General features: G+C 46.6%; 1 protein-coding gene across 1 annotated transcript in view; it reads right to left on the bottom strand.

The window, feature by feature from the left end:
• Positions 1 to 410: 410 nt before the first annotated feature.
• The window catches only part of LOC144782956 (EH domain-containing protein 1), a 1,028,199-nt gene continuing 1,006,201 nt past the window's right edge, over positions 411 to 22,408 (bottom strand). The window contains exon 8 of the mRNA XM_078662184.1: positions 411 to 1,110. Within this exon, the coding sequence (XP_078518310.1) occupies positions 586 to 1,110 (525 nt within the window). The 3' untranslated portion in view covers positions 411 to 585. The remainder of the gene's footprint in view (positions 1,111 to 22,408) is intronic.

Genomic DNA, 22,408 nt, shown 5'->3' on the forward strand with positions numbered 1-22,408 from the left:
TTGTTGCTATTTTTGTGGATGCTTACCTGAGACATTTTTGGATCCCTAATATTTGCTGTGGAATCATTTATGTCTAATAAATCTTTCCAATTATTTATAATTCCTATTTCTGGTGGATGAATATATTCTTGACAGATGAGTGTATCAGGTGGGGTGACAATGTACTTTCTCAAAACTATTCTGGATTGATATTAGACTGGGTCGAATATTCAAAAGCTTCAAATGTATTAACAGCCTCACCTTCAGTGAAGCTACCCCCTTTACTGTTTTAACTGGTACCTGTATGGGCATCTGTCAAAAGATTAGTGTTGCCTTAGCTATATACATTAGCCATTGATCCCTCCCATCTTCAAAACTGTAAAATGTCGCCTAGACATTGACCACTATCCCAAGAAGAAACAGACACTGGATTTCACTTTCAGCACAGATTTTACTGTAAAGCTGCGTACACAGATATATTTGCTATTTTGAATGACAATAGTGGGAAGAATGTGTGCAACTTATGTCTGTAAAAGCGTGTCAATACCAATCTAGGGCCAGGATCTAATTGAAAGTTCAGGCAACTGTGTCACTGTTTTTTAAGGATCATTCCTGCCTCCGTTTCGAGGGTGGTATTAGATGAGGAGGCAGCTCAGTTGGAAGGTCGTGTCCTTCCAGCTTTACTTTAATTAAATGATTGGCCAAGGCAAATTCTTCGTCGTCTAACAAGCCATCTCGGTCAACATCAGCCAGCTTCCAGATCTTGCCCAAAACCGTGTTTGGGAGCTTAGACTTCACCATCTCCTTTTTGGCGCTGGCACCTGTAATTTTGCCGTTGACTGGAGAAAGTGTGTAAAAAATCTCATCATAGGTAGGCTTGTCCTTACCAACAACCCACTCAATGTCGTCAATGCCTTCACCCGCACCCTCGCCATAGCCATGTCCAAAAGGGCCATTCATGGTGCCCTCGAAGGCTCCACCCTTCACCACTTGGTTCATCTTCTGAGATTCTTCCTGCCGAACCATCACCATGAGGCGGGCAATATCATTGGAAAGCATGTCGTCGACTGTGTCCAACAGCTTGGGCTTGATGAGCTGGAATTTAGCAAAATCCTGCAGCTGCAGAAGTTCCTACAAAGCAAAGAGAAACATACACTTAAGTTTGTACAATACACTCTACATATCCATGATAGTGTTGGTACAATCCCTACACATGTCAAAACTTGGGAACTGTGTTACTTACCTGTAATTCCAGGTCTACATGTTTGGCATTTTTCACAAATTAATATTTATGAATCAGTTTTAGTTGTCAGTCTGAGGATTCCCAGCATCCAGTTCTTTTAACCCCTTGGGCACCTTTATTTTTTTTATATATATGTCATGAAAAGATGTCATCAGGACGCCCTCATGAAGTATATATACTTTTCTTTATGTCCCTTGTCTAGTGTCCATTTTTGGTTCACCCAATAGACAACAAACTTCAGTGCCTGGCAGTCATGGGTCGTGAGAACGAGTTTGGCAATGCCTGTTTCTTTCTGGAAAACAACAAATTCCTGAATGAAGTGGTCTGGTGCTCACTTTCCGGGAGATATATATATATATATATACACATATATATTCCAACAACTTGGCTCGTCCTTGTCGACCCCTGGAGCTTCTAGGGGCGGTGCAGTATTCCTCGGCGGAGCCACGCCGAATTATATGAACACACCTCCTTCTCAGGAATGAATACGCACTCGCAGGATCTGCTGTTCTTAAGTTTTAATCACTCGCAATTTCCAACATCATATAAATACCGACGCGTTTCGCCACCAAACTGGCGGCTTGTTCACAGTGGATATTCACTGTTACACACAATCCTCCATTAAGAAGTGATTTACAAAACACGTGATTTCTCTTGTCACTTCCTGTTGCTATTTGCTGAGAACTGTGGGGTGTGTAGTTCAGCTGTTACGTTCTGTACTCAAAAAACGAAAAAAACAGTATTTGAATGTTTGTACTTTTATGGCAGTTGGCATATTATATTAGAAACTCATTATTTATTACAAAGATTGTTTAGGTTTCTGGATTATAGACCCACGACATTTGTGTTTTAACTGTGTTTGCTTAGTGCTTATGAATTTATCAAACTTTATCGATAGGGCATATGCCCATAAATTAGGATTGACCGCCCACGTTACTTTTGACGCGGGAATCCCCCCTTTTTTCCTTTGGTGTTTATTTAATCTAGTTATCCTCAAACACATCATACAATGGAAAAAATAGTAATAACGACTTAGTGTTTGAGGATAACTAGATTAAATAAACACCAAAGGAAAAAAGGGGGGATTCCCACGTCAAAAGTAACGTGGGCGGTCAATCCTAATTTATGGGCATATGCCCTATCGATAAAGTTTGATAAATTCAAAAGCACTAAGCAACCACGGTTAAAACAAAAATGTTGTGGGTCTATAATCCAGAAACCTAAACAATCTTTGTAATAAATAATGAGTTTCTAATATAATATGCCAACTGCCATAAAAGTACAAACATTCATATACTGTTTTTTTTCGTTTTTTGAGTACAGAACGTAACAGCTGAACTACAAACCCCACAGTTCTCAGCAAATAGCAACAGGAAGTGACAAGAGAAATCACGTGTTTTGTAAATCACTTCTTAATGGAGGATTGTGTGTAACAGTGAATATCCACCGTGAACAAGCCGCCAGTTTGGTGGCGAAACGCGTCGGTATTTATATGATGTTGGAAATTGCGAGTGATTAAAACTTAAGAACAGCAGATCCTGCGAGTGCGTATTCATTCCTGAGAAGGAGGTTTGTTCATATACAAATATATATATATACATACATACATACATATGTGTGAAAGGGCTCCCACAGCAAGTACGTCTCACAGGAACCACAAAAAGACTCGCACACCAGGGTCCGTGTAGAAATTTGCGTTTATTGGTGACGCGTTTCGACCAACCGGTCTTCTTCGATAGCCGACATACATACATACATACATATATATATATATATCAGGTAACCTTTTTTCCTTCATATATATTCACTGAAAGAACCATAGGTTTCAGGCCTTATATAGTTAGGAATTAGCATTTAAAAAACCTTTAAAATTCACTCAAAAAACTATAAGTTTTATGGGTGTTATAGTTAGCTGGACATTTAACTCATACAAAACCATTGAAATTGCTCCTATATAGTTAGTTGTACTAACTATATTTCACGCACCCGCAATCCACTGCTGATGATGTCACATATTACATCATTCATGACATGGTCAGTGACATCACTGCTAATTCCTAACTATATAAGACCTGAAAGCCCACCAGGAATCTCCAGTATGCGCCAGGGGACTGCATTGCAGAGAGGTGTAATGAAGCCACGCCCCTTTTTACACCTCTCTGCAACGCAGCCCCCGTGCATGTTTGAAGAGGGGGAACTAATTCCCCTTGCATACTGGGGGCCCCTGGGGGCCAACTAGCCCACCATGAACCTCCAGTATGCATCAGGGGGCTGCATTGCAGAGGAGTAATGAGGCTATGCCCCTTGTTACACCTCTCTGCAACGCAGCCCCTTGGCGCGTTTGCAGAGGGGGAACTAATTCCCCTTGCATTCTGGGGGTCCCTGGGGGCCAACTAGCCCACCAGGAGCCTCCAGTATGCGCCAGGGGGTTGCATTACAGAGAGGTGTAATGAGGCCACACCCTTTTTTACACCTCTCTGCAACGCAGCCACCTTGCATGTTTGAAGAGGGGGAACTAATTCCCCTTGCATACTGGGGGTCCCTGGGGGTCAACTAGCCCACCTGGAACCTCCAGTATGCGCCAGGGGGCTGCATTGCGCAGAGGTGTACTGAGGCTATGCCTCTTTTTACACCTCTCTGGAACGCAGGCCACTGGCGCGTTTGCAGAGGGGGGACTAATTCCCCTTGCATACTGGGGTTCCCTGGGTCATATCTGCCCAAACGGCGAAATTCCGAACGACTGAAAATGACTTTTCTTGAGAAACATTTGGATTTGGATTATCATGTCCTATACTTTGGAATTTTTGAAAGACTGACTTTGAGGATGCTATAAATTACTCAAGTCTGCCCGAATTGTGTGGGTAAAATTGATACCTAGTCACTTTGAATAAGAATGTACTTACGTCTCGTCTAACATTTGGAAGAAATATCTAGTTATATGACAACAGGATACCGACATAACTTGAAGGGAATAAGAACGCCCTGAAGAAGTTCTGTTGTACAGAACGAAACGCGTCAGCTGGCTGTGGTACATAAACTTAAGGAAAATAAAAGCATTTGAATATACACCAAGATTTAGCGCTTCAATAAGGACTCTAAGTGATATGATTTGATTGGACTTATTGTGCAAGTGGTGCTGTGCCAAACTTTGGAATATTCTCCACTACTCTCTACTACTTACTCTCTACTACGCCACTATTCTCTAATACTCACTCTCTACTACTCATTCTCTACTACTCTACTACTCTCTACTACTCTCTCTCTACTACTCACTCCCTACTACTCACTATCTACTACTCTCTACTACTCACTCTCTACTACTCTCTACTCTTTACTACTCACTCTCTACTACTCTCTCTCTACTACTCACTCTTTACTACTCACTATCTACTACTCTCTACTACTCACTCTCTACTTCTCTACCTCTCTACCTCTACACCTGTACCTCTCTACCTCTCTCTACACGCACACATATACACATATATATGCATTTATATGCATATGCATTTATGTATGTGAGTATATATATATATATATATACATACATACATATATAAACATATATAATCTGCATATCTATATAAATACAAATATAAATGCATGCATACATATACATATATGCATACATATGCATGTTATTTACATGAAAGTTTTAAAAACACTAATAAAAGCAAAGCTAAAAAGCCACCTCATTACAAACAGAATGGCTTTAACTTAAACGAGGGGGAGATCTATTGCATTTTCAATGCTTGTTTACTTTGGTTCCATCAAGAAGGCATTCAGATGTGTCACACATTTGCCATAAATTCTGAATGTTAGCACTCTAGTTGCTCATTATATCACTGTAGTAAAGCTACTGCTCACCAGGGAAGTCTGCTGCTAATCATTCTTTCTATGGCAAAATGAACCCCCTCATTTTGTTCCTTTTTAAATTAAATGTTTTCAGACTTACCACTTCATTCCAATCAAGATGGCTTCTGGTGTGCCATACTTTTGTCATAAGTAAGACTGTTAGCGCTCTAGTTGTTCTTTAGAACACTCTGGGAGATTCTGTCATTGGGCTATACTTGGGCTACATCTGGGTGATATTTGGGCTACATTTGGGCTCTTTTGTCTCTGGTGGCCATCTTGGGAGACTGCATGTCAGAATTTTTTAATGAAATAGAAGAGGATTTGGGAAGTCACTCAAAATGTGCCCTAATTTTTCTTTCTGCAGCACTAATCATACTTTCTATGGCAAAATATACCCCCTCATTGTGTTCCTTTTTAAATTAAATGTTTTAAGAGTTACCACTTTATTCAAATCAAAATGGCTTCAGGTGTGCCATACCTTTGTAATAAGTAGGACTGTAAGCGCTCTAGTTGTTCTTTAGAACACTCTAGGAGGCTGCAGTAGAACACAAAGGAATCAACTGACAGTCTCTGTCCTTGTTGGATGTACATGTTTTACTGAGAATGTCAGACTTCATGCTCACATGACTGAGAAAGATAATGTGAATTTACAGAAAATATGCTTTCAGTTTAGCTTATATATCCCCTTCCAAACCACTGTGGGAAAAGCATGAGATAATAGTTTTCTTTCAAACATGATTCATGATATCCCAGCAGAAGGCTTTTTCACATGGTAAAATCACCTTAGAACACACCACAATTCCTAAAATGAGTATGGTACCATCAACAAATGATTTATAATGTAACTAAAGTCCTAAAACCCTCTATTAACTACAATGCTTTTTAATGAGGTGCTATCATGTATATTGGTCCCAAGATGGCTGCCAACACTTCTTGGATGAAGTGCTGACAGCCAATCAGATCTCACGATGAGATGTGTGGTTAGGCTCCGCCCAGATATATATGTGTTTTTGAAGTTAATTTTCATAAAAACCACTGGAGCAATTTTCACCAAATATAGCAAAGGCACTTCTGCGTACCAGTCCCTACAATATTGCCAAGTTTGGTGTAATTCCGTTCAGCGGTTCGGGCTGTAGCCTTGTCAGAACGTCCTATGGAAATTAACATGGGGAAAACACGTTTTGGGACCCCCCTTTTTTCTCAGCCCCCACTTCACGAATCCCCCGAAACTTTCCTATGGTAGCTAGGTCCTAACTATATATACCTACTGGCTATCGCCAGTAGGTAATATATATATATATATATATATATATATATATATATATATATATATATATATATATATATATATATATATATATTCACTGAAACAACCATAGGTTATAGACCATATATAGTTAGGAATTAGCATTTAAAAAACCTTATTTTACTCACACAAAACCATTGAAATTCCATATATAGTTAGTTGCACTAACTATATATCGCGCACCCGCAATCCACTGCTGATCATGTCACATATTACATCATTCATGACATGGTCAGTGACATCACTGATGACATCACTGATGACATCTCAAATGACATCACTGATGACATCACTGATGACATCTCAAATGACATCACTGATGACATCACTGATGACATCTCAAATGACATCACTGATGACTACATCCAGTGACTGTATAATTCTGTAAAGTTAAAATATGTCTTACATATTGAAGAATGAGTGGATGTATAAGTGTCTTGATGAAGGATTTAGTAGGGGCATGGCTGACTGTATGAGTGACTGATTAAATGTGTCTCACTGAGTGCATGGGTTAGTGACTAAACTGTCTTAATTTGTGCATCATTATGTCTGTTGTTCTGTAAACTGCTGCATGTGTTGATCATTAGCTATATGATTAACTGTATGGGTTATTGATTGGTTGCCCAAGCATTTGTATGGGAGACTGAGTGTGTGTCTGGGTGGCTGGGAGGTGTATGACTCTCTGCATAGATGTGTGAGCAGTTGATTGACTAGATGTATGGGTTCAAAAGTGCATGTGGAAACAGCTGTATGGGCGGTTGACTGTGTGCATGAGTGTATTGGTGAGTGAATGGATATCTCAGTGCTACATGTCAAAGTAAGTACATATGTAAAACACAGTACATGTGAGAGTTGACATATATAAATAACTGTGCATAAGAGCCAGTGAATGTGTGAGTGGCTGTATGGATCATTGTGAACTTGTATCCAGGATTGTATAAGTGAGTAAATATGTTTTAGTATATGTTTGAATAAGTAAGGTGTGTATAACTGTATAGTTGAGGAAATGGAGGTGTGATTGATTCTTTGCATGACTGACTAAGTGTCTGAGTAACTCCATGGATGAGTGACAGTCTATGAGTGTCTGTTTACACTGAGTGTATCTAAGGTTATATTAGAGTCTGAAGAGGTTCATCGTATTATCACATGAATGATGTCATCAGTGATGTGATCAGTAATGTCAAATGAGATGTCATCAGTGATGTCATTTGAGATGTCATCAGTGATGTCATCAGTGATGTCATTTGAGATGTCATCAGTGATGTCATCAGTGATGTCATTTGAGATGTCATCAGTGATGTCATCAGTGATGTCACTGACCATGTCATGAATGATGTAATATGTGACATGATCAGCAGTGGATTGCGGGTGCGCGATATATAGTTAGTGCAACTAACTATATATGGAATTTCAATGGTTTTGTGTGAGTAAAATAAGGTTTTTTAAATGCTAATTCCTAACTATATATGGTCTATAACCTATGGTTTTTTCAGTGAATTTTCAAGGTTTTGTAAATGCTAATTCCTAACTATATATGGTCTATAACCTATGGTTTTTTCAGTGAATTTCAATGGTTTTTTAATAGCAAATATCATAAGCTGTCGAATGTCAAGTACGTGGTAAGTGAAAACATTTTCGTGTTTATGCACACTGATCTGCTTTGAATGGTGCCCCCCCCCCCCCTCATTTCTATTAGGAGTACTCTCTCTTTGCAGATAGTGAAAGGTAGTTAACGCAGGCCTTTGCCCCCGTTGTAATCCGTCGTGCCTGCTTCTCTCTCCATTTGATTGATTGTTATCCAAGTATTTACTGTTTTAGAATTAGTTCTCTTTGGTTCATTCTCTATTTACAAACAAACACAGAGTCGCAATACTCTGTTTAGTCTTTGCAGATAACGAAAAATCGTGTAAAAAAAAAGAAAAGGAATCGAGCAAAATCAGTAGGCCACTAATGGGATCTCTTTTTGACCTCGCTAAAATAGAAACATTAGGAACAACCCCTCATGACAAATACAAAACTAGTGAGATGAACTGAACTCCACACAATGATGGCTGCAAAACAGCTCGGCTCCGCCACCCACCCCGCCCAAAATAACGATAAAGAGCGGCTGCCATGATTGGTTGCGGAATGGCCACGACGGAGCTACGAAATGGTGCTGCTCTCATGCTAACCCCAGCTTCAGTCTGAAACATCCAGAAACACTGTAGACTACCAATTCGATCAGTTCCGGTAGCGCCCCAATGTAACCCGGTAGAGAAGAACTAGCCCTCCCCTCTTTGACTGATGGTTCTTGTTGCCTGTCCCTTCTGTTGTCATTTAACAGAACTATTTAGCCTGCTGAAAGGGGTTGTGTTCCGACCGCTGGTTGGTGGAGACATTTTGACTATATTCTGTACCTGCGTTGTCGCGTAATGCGTCATATGACGCGCCGCGTTAGCGCATCCGGAAGTCATCCGGGGCGCGCAGCGCGTAACGTAAGCATAACAAGTCATGTGACTTGTTAATAAAACTTTTCATTGGTTCATTTTACTTTTCTTATTGTAATGATGAAAGGCTTGGTCATATGACCTAAAAATTACGCTTTTCATTACTTCCGAACATTATTTTTTCTTAAATATATGTTATAATGTTCCAGGCTAATGTACTTTCCCGGAAATTTTACAACTGTCCTGCAAGTAAAATATATTCTTTTTTCGAGAAAAAGAGCGTTTCTTCGTCCCATGACGGAGCCGTTGAGCAAAAGAGGGTCGACCTGCTGTCTTAGTCGCCGATACGCCTGAATATGAGATTCTTATCGATCACTTTATGTTGCAGGAATAGAAAACACAACAGCCCTTGACCATTTATCTTTACTGCGTTCCTTCGTATTATACCTTTTACCCTTCATGTAATTGGTCTGCTTTATTTCACTTGCCTTTTAATGATTCTAAAACAGTAACTATTATTAAAAACTTTACCAATGTATATACTACTACCATGTTTTCTTTTAAAAACCTTTATTGTGAAAATTTCATTATACAAATACGAGCCTATAACCACGTGGGCCTGCCACGGAGCAAACTGTAATCGTATATGATGAATAGACACTGTAGAGGAACGTAACGGGCGGGCCATTAGGTTGCAAGAACTAAGGTGTCTAACAGTTACGGAATCGGTGGACGTACATTTTATAATTAAAATACGACAGGGCCAGTTACAAATAAATTATCTAGATATACATTTGCGGGCAAGTACCATGGGTGACGTTAATTCGAACTTTCAACAGTACAGTAATCAATAACACATCAGAACTTAATATCAATAGGGATGTCGAAATATTCAATCAATTCTCGTCCCCGCCCGCCATGTGCTTCAAAACTGCATACGTATCTCGTGATTTCAAGGTTCTGCAACCAGTACACAACAAGGAGTTACGAGTCCCATTTATTCCGGCGCCATTTTGGGCGAGGACGGGCAGGTCCAGGATATAGTCAAAATGTCTCTTCCAACCATCGACTATGATGATGTTCATATGCTGTATTTATTAGAGTAACACTCATCTGTCCACATGAAATTAATTTGCCACAATCTAAACATGTCATTTTAATCTTTCCAAAGTTCTTCTAAATATTTGGGACCGTTTCCCTTGCCTCTGAAGCTCTCAGTGCCACTTCTTTGATGAATGTACTAGCAGGTCAGGGGTTCTCCTCCAAATCTCTCTTTTATGCAGCACTATAATTAATTGGTGCCACCTCTCCATATGACGATGCATGGTATAGTTACCACAACTATATTTTTTTTCGGTTCCTCTGGAGAGTTCATCGTGGCAGATGAAGCGTGTAACGTACCGGGCATTTACCTTTTTTTGCATGTACAGGAAAGGAAAAAAAAATCGAGCGTCCGAGTTCTAAGGTGTCCCAGGGCCATTTTAGTGGACCAGGCCCAAATCCAAAGAACAGGCCGCCATTTTGAGAGTCCTCTTGCAGCCGCCTGTCGCTGTAGCATCAAGAGCAGCCGAAACTCAGCTGAATGGCAACTGAAACGGTAAAGGGGCGCCCCACTACAGCAGACGAGCCTCCACCTAGGAAGGCCCATTCACGCCGGCCCCCCCCCCCTTCGGGCACCCCACGCCGTTATTCGGAGCAGTATTGTAGGATGGCCACACCAGTGCGGCAACTTGCTAGACATCACCTCAGTGGTAACCGAATCTCAACGCCTTGTGGTGTCTTCTATTCAGAAAACATTGTTATGCTGCCTTCGACCTATTCGCCGCAAGTGCGCACACAACTCAACTGCATAGCTTGCTAGACACCACCTCGGTGCCATCCGGATCTTGGAATGTCAGCACCTTTTGGTGTCTTCTCTTCAGAAAATATTGTTGCGCTGCCTTTGGCCCCATTCGCACATCAGTCCGCTACTGACGCCATCTCACAGGCTAATGGGGCGCCCCACGCCGACTTTCAGCATTGTAGAATGACCACACCAGTACAGCAACTTGCTAGACATCACCTCGGTGCCATCCGGATCTCGGCGCCCCACTGCAGATGAAGTGCCTCTCAACTATGAAACCACCACGGTGACATCCGGATCTTGGCGCGTTGTGCTGCCTTCGGCCTATTCGCACATCGGTCCGCTACTGACGCCATCTCACAGGCTAATGGGGCGACCCACGCCGAGTTTCAGCATTGTAGGATGACCACACCAGTACAGCAACTTGCTAGACATCACCTCGGTGCCATCCGAATCTTGGCATCTCAACGCCTAGTGGTATCTTCCATACAAAAAATATTGTTACGCTGCCTTTGGCCCCATTCGCACATCAGTCCGCAACTTAGACATCACCTCGGTGCCATCCGGATCTTGGCATCTCAGCGCCTTGTGGTGTCAGTCAGAAAATATTGTTGCGCTGCCTTTGGCCCCATTCGCACATCAGTCCGCTACTGACACCATCTCACAGGCCAACAGGGCGCCCCACGCCGACTTTTACCATTGTACGATGGCCACACCAGTGCCACAACTTGCTAGACACCACCTCGGTGCCATCCGGAACTTGGCATCTCAGCGCCTTGCGGTGTCTTCAAATCAGAAAATATTGTTGCGCTGCCTTTGGCCCCATTCGCACATCGGTCCGCTACTGACGCCATCTCACAGGCCAACGGGGCGCCCCACGCCGACTTTCAACATTGTAGGATGGCCACAGAAGTGCGACAACTTACTAGACACCACCTCGGTGCCATCCGGATCTTGGCGCGTTGTGCTGCCTTCGGCCTATTCGCACATCGGTCCGCTACTGACGCAAACTCACAGGCCAACGGGGCGCCCCACGCCGACTTTCAGCATTGTAGGATGGCCACACCAGTGCGGCAACTTACTAGACACCACCTCGGTGCCATCCGGATCTTGGCGCGTTGTGCTGCCTTCGGCCTATTCGCACATCGGTCCGCTACTGACGCAAACTCACAGGCCAACGGGGCGCCCCACGCCGACTTTCAGCATTGTTGGATGGCCACACCAGTGCGGCAACTTACTAGACACCACCTCGGTGCCATCCGGATCTTGGCGCGTTGTGCTGCCTTCGGCCTATTCGCACATCGGTCCGCTACTGACGCAAACTCACAGGCCAACGGGGCGCCCCACGCCGACTTTCAGCATTGTAGGATGGCCACACCAGTGCTGAAACTTGCTGGACACCACCTCGGTGCCATCCGGATCTTGGCGCGTTGTATTGCCTTCGGCCTATTCGCACATCGGTCCGCTACTGACGCCGCCTCACATGCCAACGTATTTTCTCCGCATTTTATACCCTATGCCGCATAACAGGTCATGTGACTTGTTTATAAAACTTTTCATTGGTTCATTTTACTTTTGGTTTCCTAATGATGGAAGGCTTGATCATATGACCTAAAAACAACACTTTTCATTGGATGAAAACTTTTTTTTTTTCCCAAACGATGAAAGCCCCACCTTGTTTCTGGATGTTTCAGACTGAAGCTGGCGTCAGCATGAGAGCACCACCATCTCGTAGCTCCGTCGTGGTCATTCCGCGAGCAATCATGGCAGCCGCTCCCCACCAGAAGCCTGCAGGAGTCGGGGCCCCCAAAACTTTTGATGAATTCTCAAGGCGGAGGGGACGCTTTCGAGAATGGGGTCCAAGACCTAGCAGACAAGCGTCCGATTTCCAAGGTGTCCCAGGGCCATTTCAGTGGACCAGGCCCAAAAAGGAAAGAGCCTGCCGCCATTTTGAGAGTCCTGTGACAGCCGCCTATCGCTGCACCGCAAGAGTGAGCGCAACTCAGCTGAATTGCGGCTTTTGACACAGTGGACCAAAAACGGACGGAATGGCAACTGAAACGGTAAAGGGGCGCCCCACTACAACAGATGACACTCCACCTGGAGAGGCCCGTTCACGCCGCCTCCCCCGGGGCGCCCCACGCCGTTATTCGGAGCAGCATTGTAGGATACCAAAACCAGTGCGGCAACTTACTGGACATCACCTTGGTGCCATCGTTCTGCTGCCTTGGAACTATTCGCACAACAGTTTGCTACTGATGACCCACCCCCGCGACGCCCCACGCCGTTATTTGCTGGGTGGCAACTTACTAGACATCACTTTCGTGTCATCTAGATTTCGGCGTGTTCTGCTGCCTTGGAACTATTCGCACAACAGTTTGCTACTGATGACCCACCCCCCGCGACGCCCCACGCCGGAAATCTGGACGTTGTGCTGCGTTGGGACTATTCGCACAGCCGACCGCTACTTCGTTGTTTTTCCCTAAAAATGTTTATATGTTATTACTATTTTTGTTTTCTTGTATATATTTATACATTATTAAAGTTTTATAATCTTACTACTTTGTCGGAGTGCTATATATTTTTAATGTGACACATAATTGTAAAAACTTTGATGTACAAAGAGTCATCCCTGGAATCTTCCGCTTCACGCTCGGTCCCCTCCCCAATCACAATACAGGATGGTTTTCAGATAATAGCAACGCTTCTGCTGTGACGGATCTCATCGAGTGTGGGCCTTGATCTACTATAACTCCTTTGAAGAGGGGTGATTCTTTACAGCTGTGGCCATAAACTACATCTGCAGGGCTAGCTGATAGCCTAGGACCGGCCTGGACAATCGGACACAGAGGAAAAGGAGTGTCAGAGGGTGCGGTAGTGAATAGGGCGAAAGGGAGGTGTCGGGCGGGCACAGGGTGTGATTCTCAGGGAAGAGCAGCGCAGATGGGGGGAGGTTTATTACCCATGCATAAGACAGAGAGCGGGGGTGACCACTGCCTGGGTGAGATGCTTGCGAGGGTGGGGAGCCATGCTAAGGATCGACAGCGTGCACAGAGTGGGTCTGGTCAAGGCATCTAAAATGGCTGCCGTGCACGACAAAAGTGTGGCATTTGAAAAAAGACAAGATGGCGCAGACAATGTTTTTCAACACTTCCTGATTTCCTTCGAATCGAACGTTAACAGACGTTGGGGCATATTACCAAAGTTAAGCGATATTTATCCCTAACGATGCATTGCAAAGATTTTTTTACCGTCAGAAATTATCGCAGATAAACCTTGCTATTATCAAGGTTTATCGCAAATACGATAAAAAACGACCGCAATGCATTAATATCGCTGAAAACTCAGCGATATTCATGCATTACCGAGCTAATGCTCTTAGCCATGTTATCCACCTCCCATTGGATAACATGGCTAAGAACTGCTCAGGGCAGCTGTTACTTTTTGGAGATATTCGCGCTTATCTCGAATATTTCCAAAAGTTGATAATAGGAGATAGCGATGTTAGCGACTGTTTCCAGTCGCTAACATCTTGGCATGCCCACTTTGCATGTCATTAGTGATAAATATCACTCACATGCAAAGTGGGGCCCAAGATGGTCGCTATCTCCTACTAGCCGTCGCTAACTGGTGTTAGCAACAGTTAGGTAATACAGATATAATTTTATCTCCGCAAAGCGGAGCGCTGTTACAGATATATATCTTGTTTTTGAACGTTAATTTCTCAAAATGCACTGAAGCACATATATTGAGACCTAGCAAAGGCACATCGGGCTACCAGTCCCTAATATTTTACCAAGTTTCGTGCAAATCCATTCAGCCGTTCGATTATTATTATTTTTTTTTTTTTTTGCCCCGCGGGGCCCTTTTAAAACCTCCACATCAAACCTAGGGGGTCAGCGAGGATCTACTATGCCCCCTTATGGTCATTTGCCCCTTCGCTTTGGCCTCCTCTTGTCTCTCGATCCTACCGAGAGACAAGATGGCGGCCGCTACGGACTGTTTGGAATGTTTACAGACACCGGAGAGCCAATCAGCTTCGCTTCGCAAAGCTCCGTAACGCGAAAAGTACGCGAAGCGGTGCGCTGTTACAGATATATATCTTTTTTTGAACGTTAATTTCTCAAAATCCACTGAAGCACATATATTGAGACCTAGCAAAGGCACATCGGGCTACCAGTCCCTACAATTTTGCCAAGTTTCGTGCAAATCCATTCAGCCGTTCGATTATTATTATTATTATTTTTTTTGCCCCGCGGGGCCCTTTTAAAACCTCCACATCAAACCTAGGGGGTCAGCGAGGATCTACTATTCCCCCTTATGGTCATTTGCCCCTTCGCTTTGGCCTCCTCTTGTCTCTCGATCCTACCGAGAGACAAGATGGCGGCCGCTCCGGACTGTTTGGAATGTTGACAGACGCCGGAGAACCAATCAGCTTCGCTTCACAAAGCTCCGTTGCGCGAAAAGTACGCGTCCTGGAGCGCTGCCCGGTCCGCTGTTACAGATATATATCTTTTTTTAAACGTTAATTTCTCAAAATCCACTGTAGCACATATATTGAGACCTACAAAAGGCACATCGGGCTACCAGTCCCTACAATTTTGCCAAGTTTCGTGCAAATCCATTCAGCCGTTCGGGCTAAAAGTGAGGCCAACCGCCCTATGGAAAACTCAATGTTAAAAACGCGTTTTGGGACCCCCCTTTTTTCTCAGCCCCCCCTTGACGAACCCCCCCAAATTTTCAAGGGCTGCTCAGAAACAAAATGTGCCATTTTCCTGAAAATTTCAGCCAATTCCGTCCACAAACGCCAAAGTTATTAGACATAGAATTTTCAAAAATCCCATAGAGAAAAAATCCTAACTATATATACCTACTGGCGACCGCCAGTAGGTAATATATATATATTCACTGAAAAAAACAGAGGTTTCACAATCGTTATAGTTAGGAATTAGCATTTAAAAAACCTTTGAAATTCAATGAAAATAGGTTTCACATTTGTTATAGTTAGGAATTAGCATTTAAAAAACCTTTGAAATTCACTGACAAAACCATAGGTTTCACACCAGTTATAGTTAGCTGAACATTTTACTCATACAAAACCATTGAAATTCCCACGTTATAGTTAGTTAGACTCACTATAACTCGCGCGCCCGCAATCCACTGCTGATGATGTCACATATTACATCATTCATGACATGGTCAGTGACATCACTGATGACATCTCAAATGACATCACTGATGACATCACTGATGACATCTCAAATGACATCACTGATGACATCACTGATGACATCACTGATGACATCATCCAGTGTCTGTGTGTTCCTGTAAAGTTAAAATGTGTTTAACATATTGAAGAATGAGTGTATGTATGAGTGTCTGGATAATGGATTTAGTAGGTGCGTGACTGACTGTATGAGTGGGAGATTAAATGTGTCTTACTGAATGCATGGGTTAGTCTCTAAACTGTCTGAATGTGTGCATCATTATGTCTGTTGTCGTGTAAGCTGCTGCATGTGTTGATCAGTAGCTATATGAGTGGCTATATGGGTTATTGATTGGTTTCCCAAGTATTTGTATGTGAGGCTGAGTGTGTGTGTGTGGGTGCCTGGGAGGTGTGTGACTCTGTGCATAGATGTGTGAGCAGTTGATTCATTTGGTATATGGGTTCAAGCGTGCATGTGGAAAGGGGGGGGGCGTGGCCAACAGTATGCCGTGCTAGACGTGTAGCCCGGGAGCTCCCGGCCGACTAGCGCAATATCCGACTTCCATTACTGCCACGGTGTTCCCACTTAACGGGATACGTGTAGCAGACTGTCAGGAGACGACTGTGCAGGGCGGACGGAGGTAACACCGACCTCGGAGCCTGAAAACGGGAGTTTGGCTGGCGGCCGTAAGGAGACCCGATGAGGCAAGATGGCGGCCGCGGGGTGAGAAAGACGTCCGAGGAGCGGAGGAGTGTGGGACAAGGAGAGGCTTGACCATATGACCTTGGGCAGTGACAGACCGGGGGTCCTGAGAAAACGTGACGCGGCACGGAGACACGGCGATCCCCCGTCAGGACGAGGTGCCGGAGCCCGGAGGGATCACCACAATATGGCGGACTGACCTGGCAACCGGAGGACACCAGAGGCTCAACGTCAGACACGGAGCCGGACACCAGTAAGCGGGGCGCCTGGGGCGACCAACGGGGGTTAACCGATCAGAATTGAAGATCCCCAGAGACGCGTAGACCCCCCCCCCTTCAACGAGCGCCGGCACCCGGGAATACTACACCAGGATGGCGGACTGACCCGGTGGCGGCGTTAACCGGAGGGGGAGGCCCTGGCTGTGGCAAATAGCGGTACGGAGACGGCGCCAACGGTGAGAGACCATTAAACACAAAAATTTTAAACAAAAAGAAAACGACCAGCGAGAGTGGGTGAGGAACCCAAGCCCCCCCCCCAGGCGGCCCAGGCAATCACTACACGAAGATGGCGGCCGTGGCGCACCACCGATAACCGGGCACACGTGAAGGGGGGGTCTGGCCGGACTGCATACACAGCGGCCCAGAGCTGCCGAAGCCGAGGCGCCGCATTGCCGGCCCCCACACGCATCACCGCCGGTACTGAGAGGGCAAGTGGAGGCGGACGGCGGTGGACAACACTAGCGCATTTCAACCGACTCTGTTGGGACCCGGGACATAAGGCCAGACGGGACCTGGAGAAGGCAACACCAGGGGGAGAGACGCAGTGAGCGGTGGTCGCTGAGTGACAAGGCGAGGGCCCGGGGGTTCCTCCACACGCACCCATAGAGGCAGAGGGCACAACGAAAGGGACAGAGAACGAGCCACGTACTGTGAACGGCTTAACTGATCTGAAGCCAGGCTCCCAGGTGGTGGCGCACATGCATCACATGATTGGGTAGCGGCCCTGGATTCCGGCGGATTCACGGGGGGGACGTACCCGGGGCCACCGCACAGGGGTCCGATTGGAACGTCGCCGCGCCACCGCACACCCCAAAGGGGCAGTCGCTGGAGCACAGAAGTCTAACGGTCAGGATCCACGAACAGCGGGCGAACGACTGGCACGGGAGCGGCCCTTGAAGTGCGGCATAAGGCAGCACAACCCCTTGACAAGTACCTGTGGGGCAACCAGACCTGTAACAGTCAGAGCCGACCGGGCCTACGGCGGCAGCAGCAAGGACACGCTTGGGGATATCGACGAGCTCGGGCAGAGAAAGGCACGCTCAGGGACAGGAAACCGGAGTACACACCGGGCGCACCCTGGGGCCGGAGGGACGAGACTGAGGATCTCCACGACGACACTAACAGTGCGTGATACATACGGCGGCAGCCTGGTGACACCGATCCGCGACCGCAATCATGGGGAAAAAGGATCCGCTGCCCAGACCACCGAGACAGGGTCCTATGGACAATTTCGCAGCGCCGCGGCAGGCCAAGGGGAACCCAGACCCAACGTCGGAAGGGCACATAGACACAGGAACACTGCTCGCAGCGATCCAGGCGTCAAGAACAGACATTCAAGAATCACGGGCAGCACTGGAAGTGAAAATCGACGAAGTGGGATCCGAGGTCACCCTCCTGCGCCAGGATTTCAGGAACCTCTCCGCCAGAGTTACGGAGACGGAATCACGCATCGGGGAAGCTGAGGACTCGATCACAACGATCCGGAAAGACATGGCAGAACTCCAAGCGTCACACAGATAGCTGCTATGGAAGGTCGATGATGCCGAAAACAGGGCACGTCGCAACAACCTACGATTCGTAGGATTCAGAGAAGGGATTGAAGGGAACAACATGGCGGCGTTCCTACACACCTGGCTCAAGGACACCTTCCCAGGGGCGCAATTCTCGACGTGCTTTGTAATTGAAAGAGCTCACAGAGCACTGCTGGCGAAACCACCGGAGGGCGCGAGACCACGGCCAGTGATCGCGCGTTTCCTTAACTTTGCTGACAGGGACTTGATACTACGGGAAGCAAGAAAGCTGGGTGACATTCGGCTGGAAAACGCCACTATCATGATCTTCCCGGACTATAGTCAAGAGGTTCAGAAGCAGAGACTGTCCTTTGATTCGGTAAAAACTAAACTCAGATCCATGAACCTCACCTACATGTTGCTCTTCCCGGCGAAACTTAAAGTCATCTATAAGGACAAAGCCATCTTCTTTAGCCACCCGGAGGAGGCCTGGCAGTGGCTTGAGGAGAGACCGATCTTAAATGGCAGGGAAGCAGCAGGTCGCGAGGAGCTGGAGAGAACAGTGAGAGAAAAGACACAATGGGGCCTGCCGAAACAGCAAAGGCGGAAATCCAGAAGGATATACTCTCGTACCACGGGAACCCCCTACCGCGCTCGCGCAGCGGCGGGCAGTAGGAGGGGGAGATCGGAGTCACCCGGGGCCTCTGGCACAGCGGACCCACCACTGCGGGGAGCTCGCACACAGACTTGTTCAGAAGGTGACGGCGAGGAAGAGACAGAACTTAGAGACTCGGAAGCGGGGGAAGATGTAACGGACGATCCTCAGAGCTCCGTTCACCCCTTAGTGACTGTGATACACGACATGGAGCTAGAGAACTCCGACAAGAACAGTGGGACTGAAAAAGCTACACAAGACTCCCACTCCTGAACGCTGTTGAAGTGGCCTAGATGAGATGTCGGCCGGGATGACCGGCAGCACGCAAGTTGTCACCACCCCTTTGTTTTCTTTTATTCTTTCGTTCTTATTTCTTGGGACTTAGTAGACAGTTTTAAGTTTCCTTCAAGTTTCAAAGTTTGATTGAAGTTACGCCTGGGGGTACAACCCGGCTATACTGTTATACTATATCCTGCCGAGGTGGGAACAGTGAGTCATAACTGAATAGTGGGAGGGAGAGGGTGGGTGACAGACTGACTCCTACTGAAAGCTCGGTCCTCTGTGGGGATGAGTCTGGAAGGGGAGGGAGGTGGGGTGGGGGAGGGGTCACTGGGGGGGAAAAATTCTACAAGTTGGGGTAGGGAGGGAGGCGGGGGGGGGGGGACAGCCACAATCAGACGAGTTGCAGCACCACTACTGGCACCTATCTCAGACGCCAACAGAACTTGGGAACCGCTCTACACTATGGCAGGTACACTAACTGAACCGCAGCAGGAAGGCAGGGGGGTATCAATCCTCACATGGAACGTAAACGGCCTGGGATCCAGAATAAAGAGGGGACTAGTGAACGCGTACGTCAAGAGGGTGGCGCCGGATTTTGTCCTCCTACAGGAGACACACCTGAGAGGGGAAAAATTTACATTTATAGCGAGAGGAAGGTATGCGGTCCTGGCTCATGCGGGGTATACGCAAGATTCAAGAGGAGTAGCTATACTGATAAACAAAGCATTTCCATTTAACACTACACGGACGTGGAGTGACCCGCAGGGCACATATGCAGGAGTACAGGGGGTGTGGAGGAGGCAAACATACACGGTAATCTCGGTTTATGCGCCACCGAAACTCCAGGCGCGCACGCACAAGGCGATTGTCTCCATACTCCTAGAAACGGCAGACAATACAAATAGTGGGGGGAGACTTTAACAACGTTATGTCAGAGGAGCTGGACCGCGCAGGGCCAACACGTAGGGGAGGAGCGAGAACAGCGCTGTCACAACACATGGCCAACCTGGGCCTCACAGATATATGGCGATGGCGGCACCCTACCCGAGAGGCATACTCCTTTTACTCCGGGGCACATAGAGTATTCTCCAGACTGGATTACATCTTCATAGCTAGACAATACCTCACAGCGGGGGACGAGGTGACATATAAAGCGAGAGGAATCTCAGATCACTCGCCACTATATGCAAAAGTAGGGGCAGGCAGAGGGAAGAGAGGTTCAGAATGGCGCTTGGCGGCATGGGATCTACAGAAGCCAGAGATCATAAGAGGACTTAGGGCTGACGTTAAAGTCTACGTGGCGGAGAACGAAGGCACGGTCGACTCCGGGATAACCTTCTGGGAGGCAATGACACCGGTTCTGCGGGATAGGGCACAGAGTAGATTAAGGGAAGAACGTAAGAAACAACAGGCAGCGATAGCGGAGCTGGAAGCCGAAATTGTACACTTAGAAGAGAAATATCAGACACTCAAGGAAGAGGGTGTTCTAAGAAACTTGCTAGACAAGTAGCGGGAATACAGAGAGATTGCCTCAAATGAAGCACGGACACAAGCACTGGCAACCCTCCATCGTCTATACGATGTGGGAGACAAATCGGGTAAGCTCCTAGCGTGGTTAAGCAGGAAGGAAAGGGCAGCGAGATGGGTGGAACAGATTAGACGGTTAGATGGAGACTTGGTGTGCACCGAACAGGAGATAGCCGACGCTTTTGCGTCTCATTATGAATGCTTCTATGCGGCAAGAGACCTCGGGACGGACGAGGAGGCGCTACACTACATGGGAGGGGTTGATTTACCCACGCTGGCCACTGACTCTAGCTTGGCACTGGAGGCAGACATCACACTCGATGAGATCTCTGAGGCCGTAAATAAACTAAAAGCAGGGAAGACACCGGGGCCCAACGGGTTCCCAGCGGAATTCTTTAAGCGCACAGCGGATCTGTTGACACGCCACCTCAAAGCGCTATATACTGAGTCCTACCAGGAAGGACGCCTCCCGCCAGACCTCGCTCTGGCCACCATTGTCCCGATTCACAAAAAGGGCAAGCCCACAGAGGAATGTGCCTCGTACCGCCCCATTTCACTCCTTAACATTGAGGTGAAAATATTGGCAACGGTATTGGCGACTCGCTTGAGGTCGGTGATTCCAGATCTCATACATGCGGACCAATCCGGATTCTTGCCAGACAGAGCGACGAAGCTCAATCTGAGACGCACGCACAATTGGCTGCAGGAGGTCAAAGACAGAGAGGAACCACACTGGTTTCTATCTTTAGACGCGGAGAAAGCGTTTGATGCAGTGCACTGGCCTTTTCTTATGGCGGCGCTACAACGGTTCGGCATGGGCCCAAAATTCCGGGGATGGGTAGAGCTACTGTATACAGCACCGAAAGCCCGTGTACGGGTGAATGGCAGGCTGTCACGAGAATTCCAAGTTTCCAGAGGCACGAGACAGAGGTGCCCACTGTCCCCCTTACTATTCACGCTCACGATTGAGGTTCTGGCGGCAAAGATTCGGCAGAACCCGGACATCCACAGCTTCTCAATGGGGGGGCCCGGGGGAACACAAGAAAAAATATCATTATATGCAGATGACGTGCTGCTGTACATAACGGAACCCGAGCGCTCGGTCCCAGAGTTATTCAGGGAATTGGAAGGCTTTGGCGCACGAGCGGGTCACACCATCAACTGGAACAAATCAGTCCTCTATGATCCACAAGGGGCCGACATGTGGGGGATCTTGCCTGAACAACTGCTCACCACTACTGAGGGGTTTCAATACCTGGGGGTGTTTGTCACACTAGATAGGGCGCTCTCATTCAGCAGAAACGTAGAGCGAGTCATGACCGAAGCAATAGAGGGCATGACCAGATGGAGGCAACTGCCGCTCACCCTGTTAGGCAGGGCGGCAATGTATAAAATGATCACACTCCCCAAGTTCCTCTATGCACTCCAAAATGAGTATTACCCACTCCCGGCCACCACACTACCCAAAGTCCATGCAGACTTACGTTCCTTCCTGTGGTTGGGGAAACAACCACGTATTGCCCTCCAGACACTCCAACGGCACCAATACAGTGGGGGGATCTCTATGCCCAATTTGGAGGCATACTACTGGGCGGAA

The sequence above is a fragment of the Lissotriton helveticus genome, chromosome 9, assembly GCF_964261635.1.
Source record: "Lissotriton helveticus chromosome 9, aLisHel1.1, whole genome shotgun sequence".
NCBI lineage: Eukaryota > Metazoa > Chordata > Amphibia > Caudata > Salamandridae > Lissotriton > Lissotriton helveticus.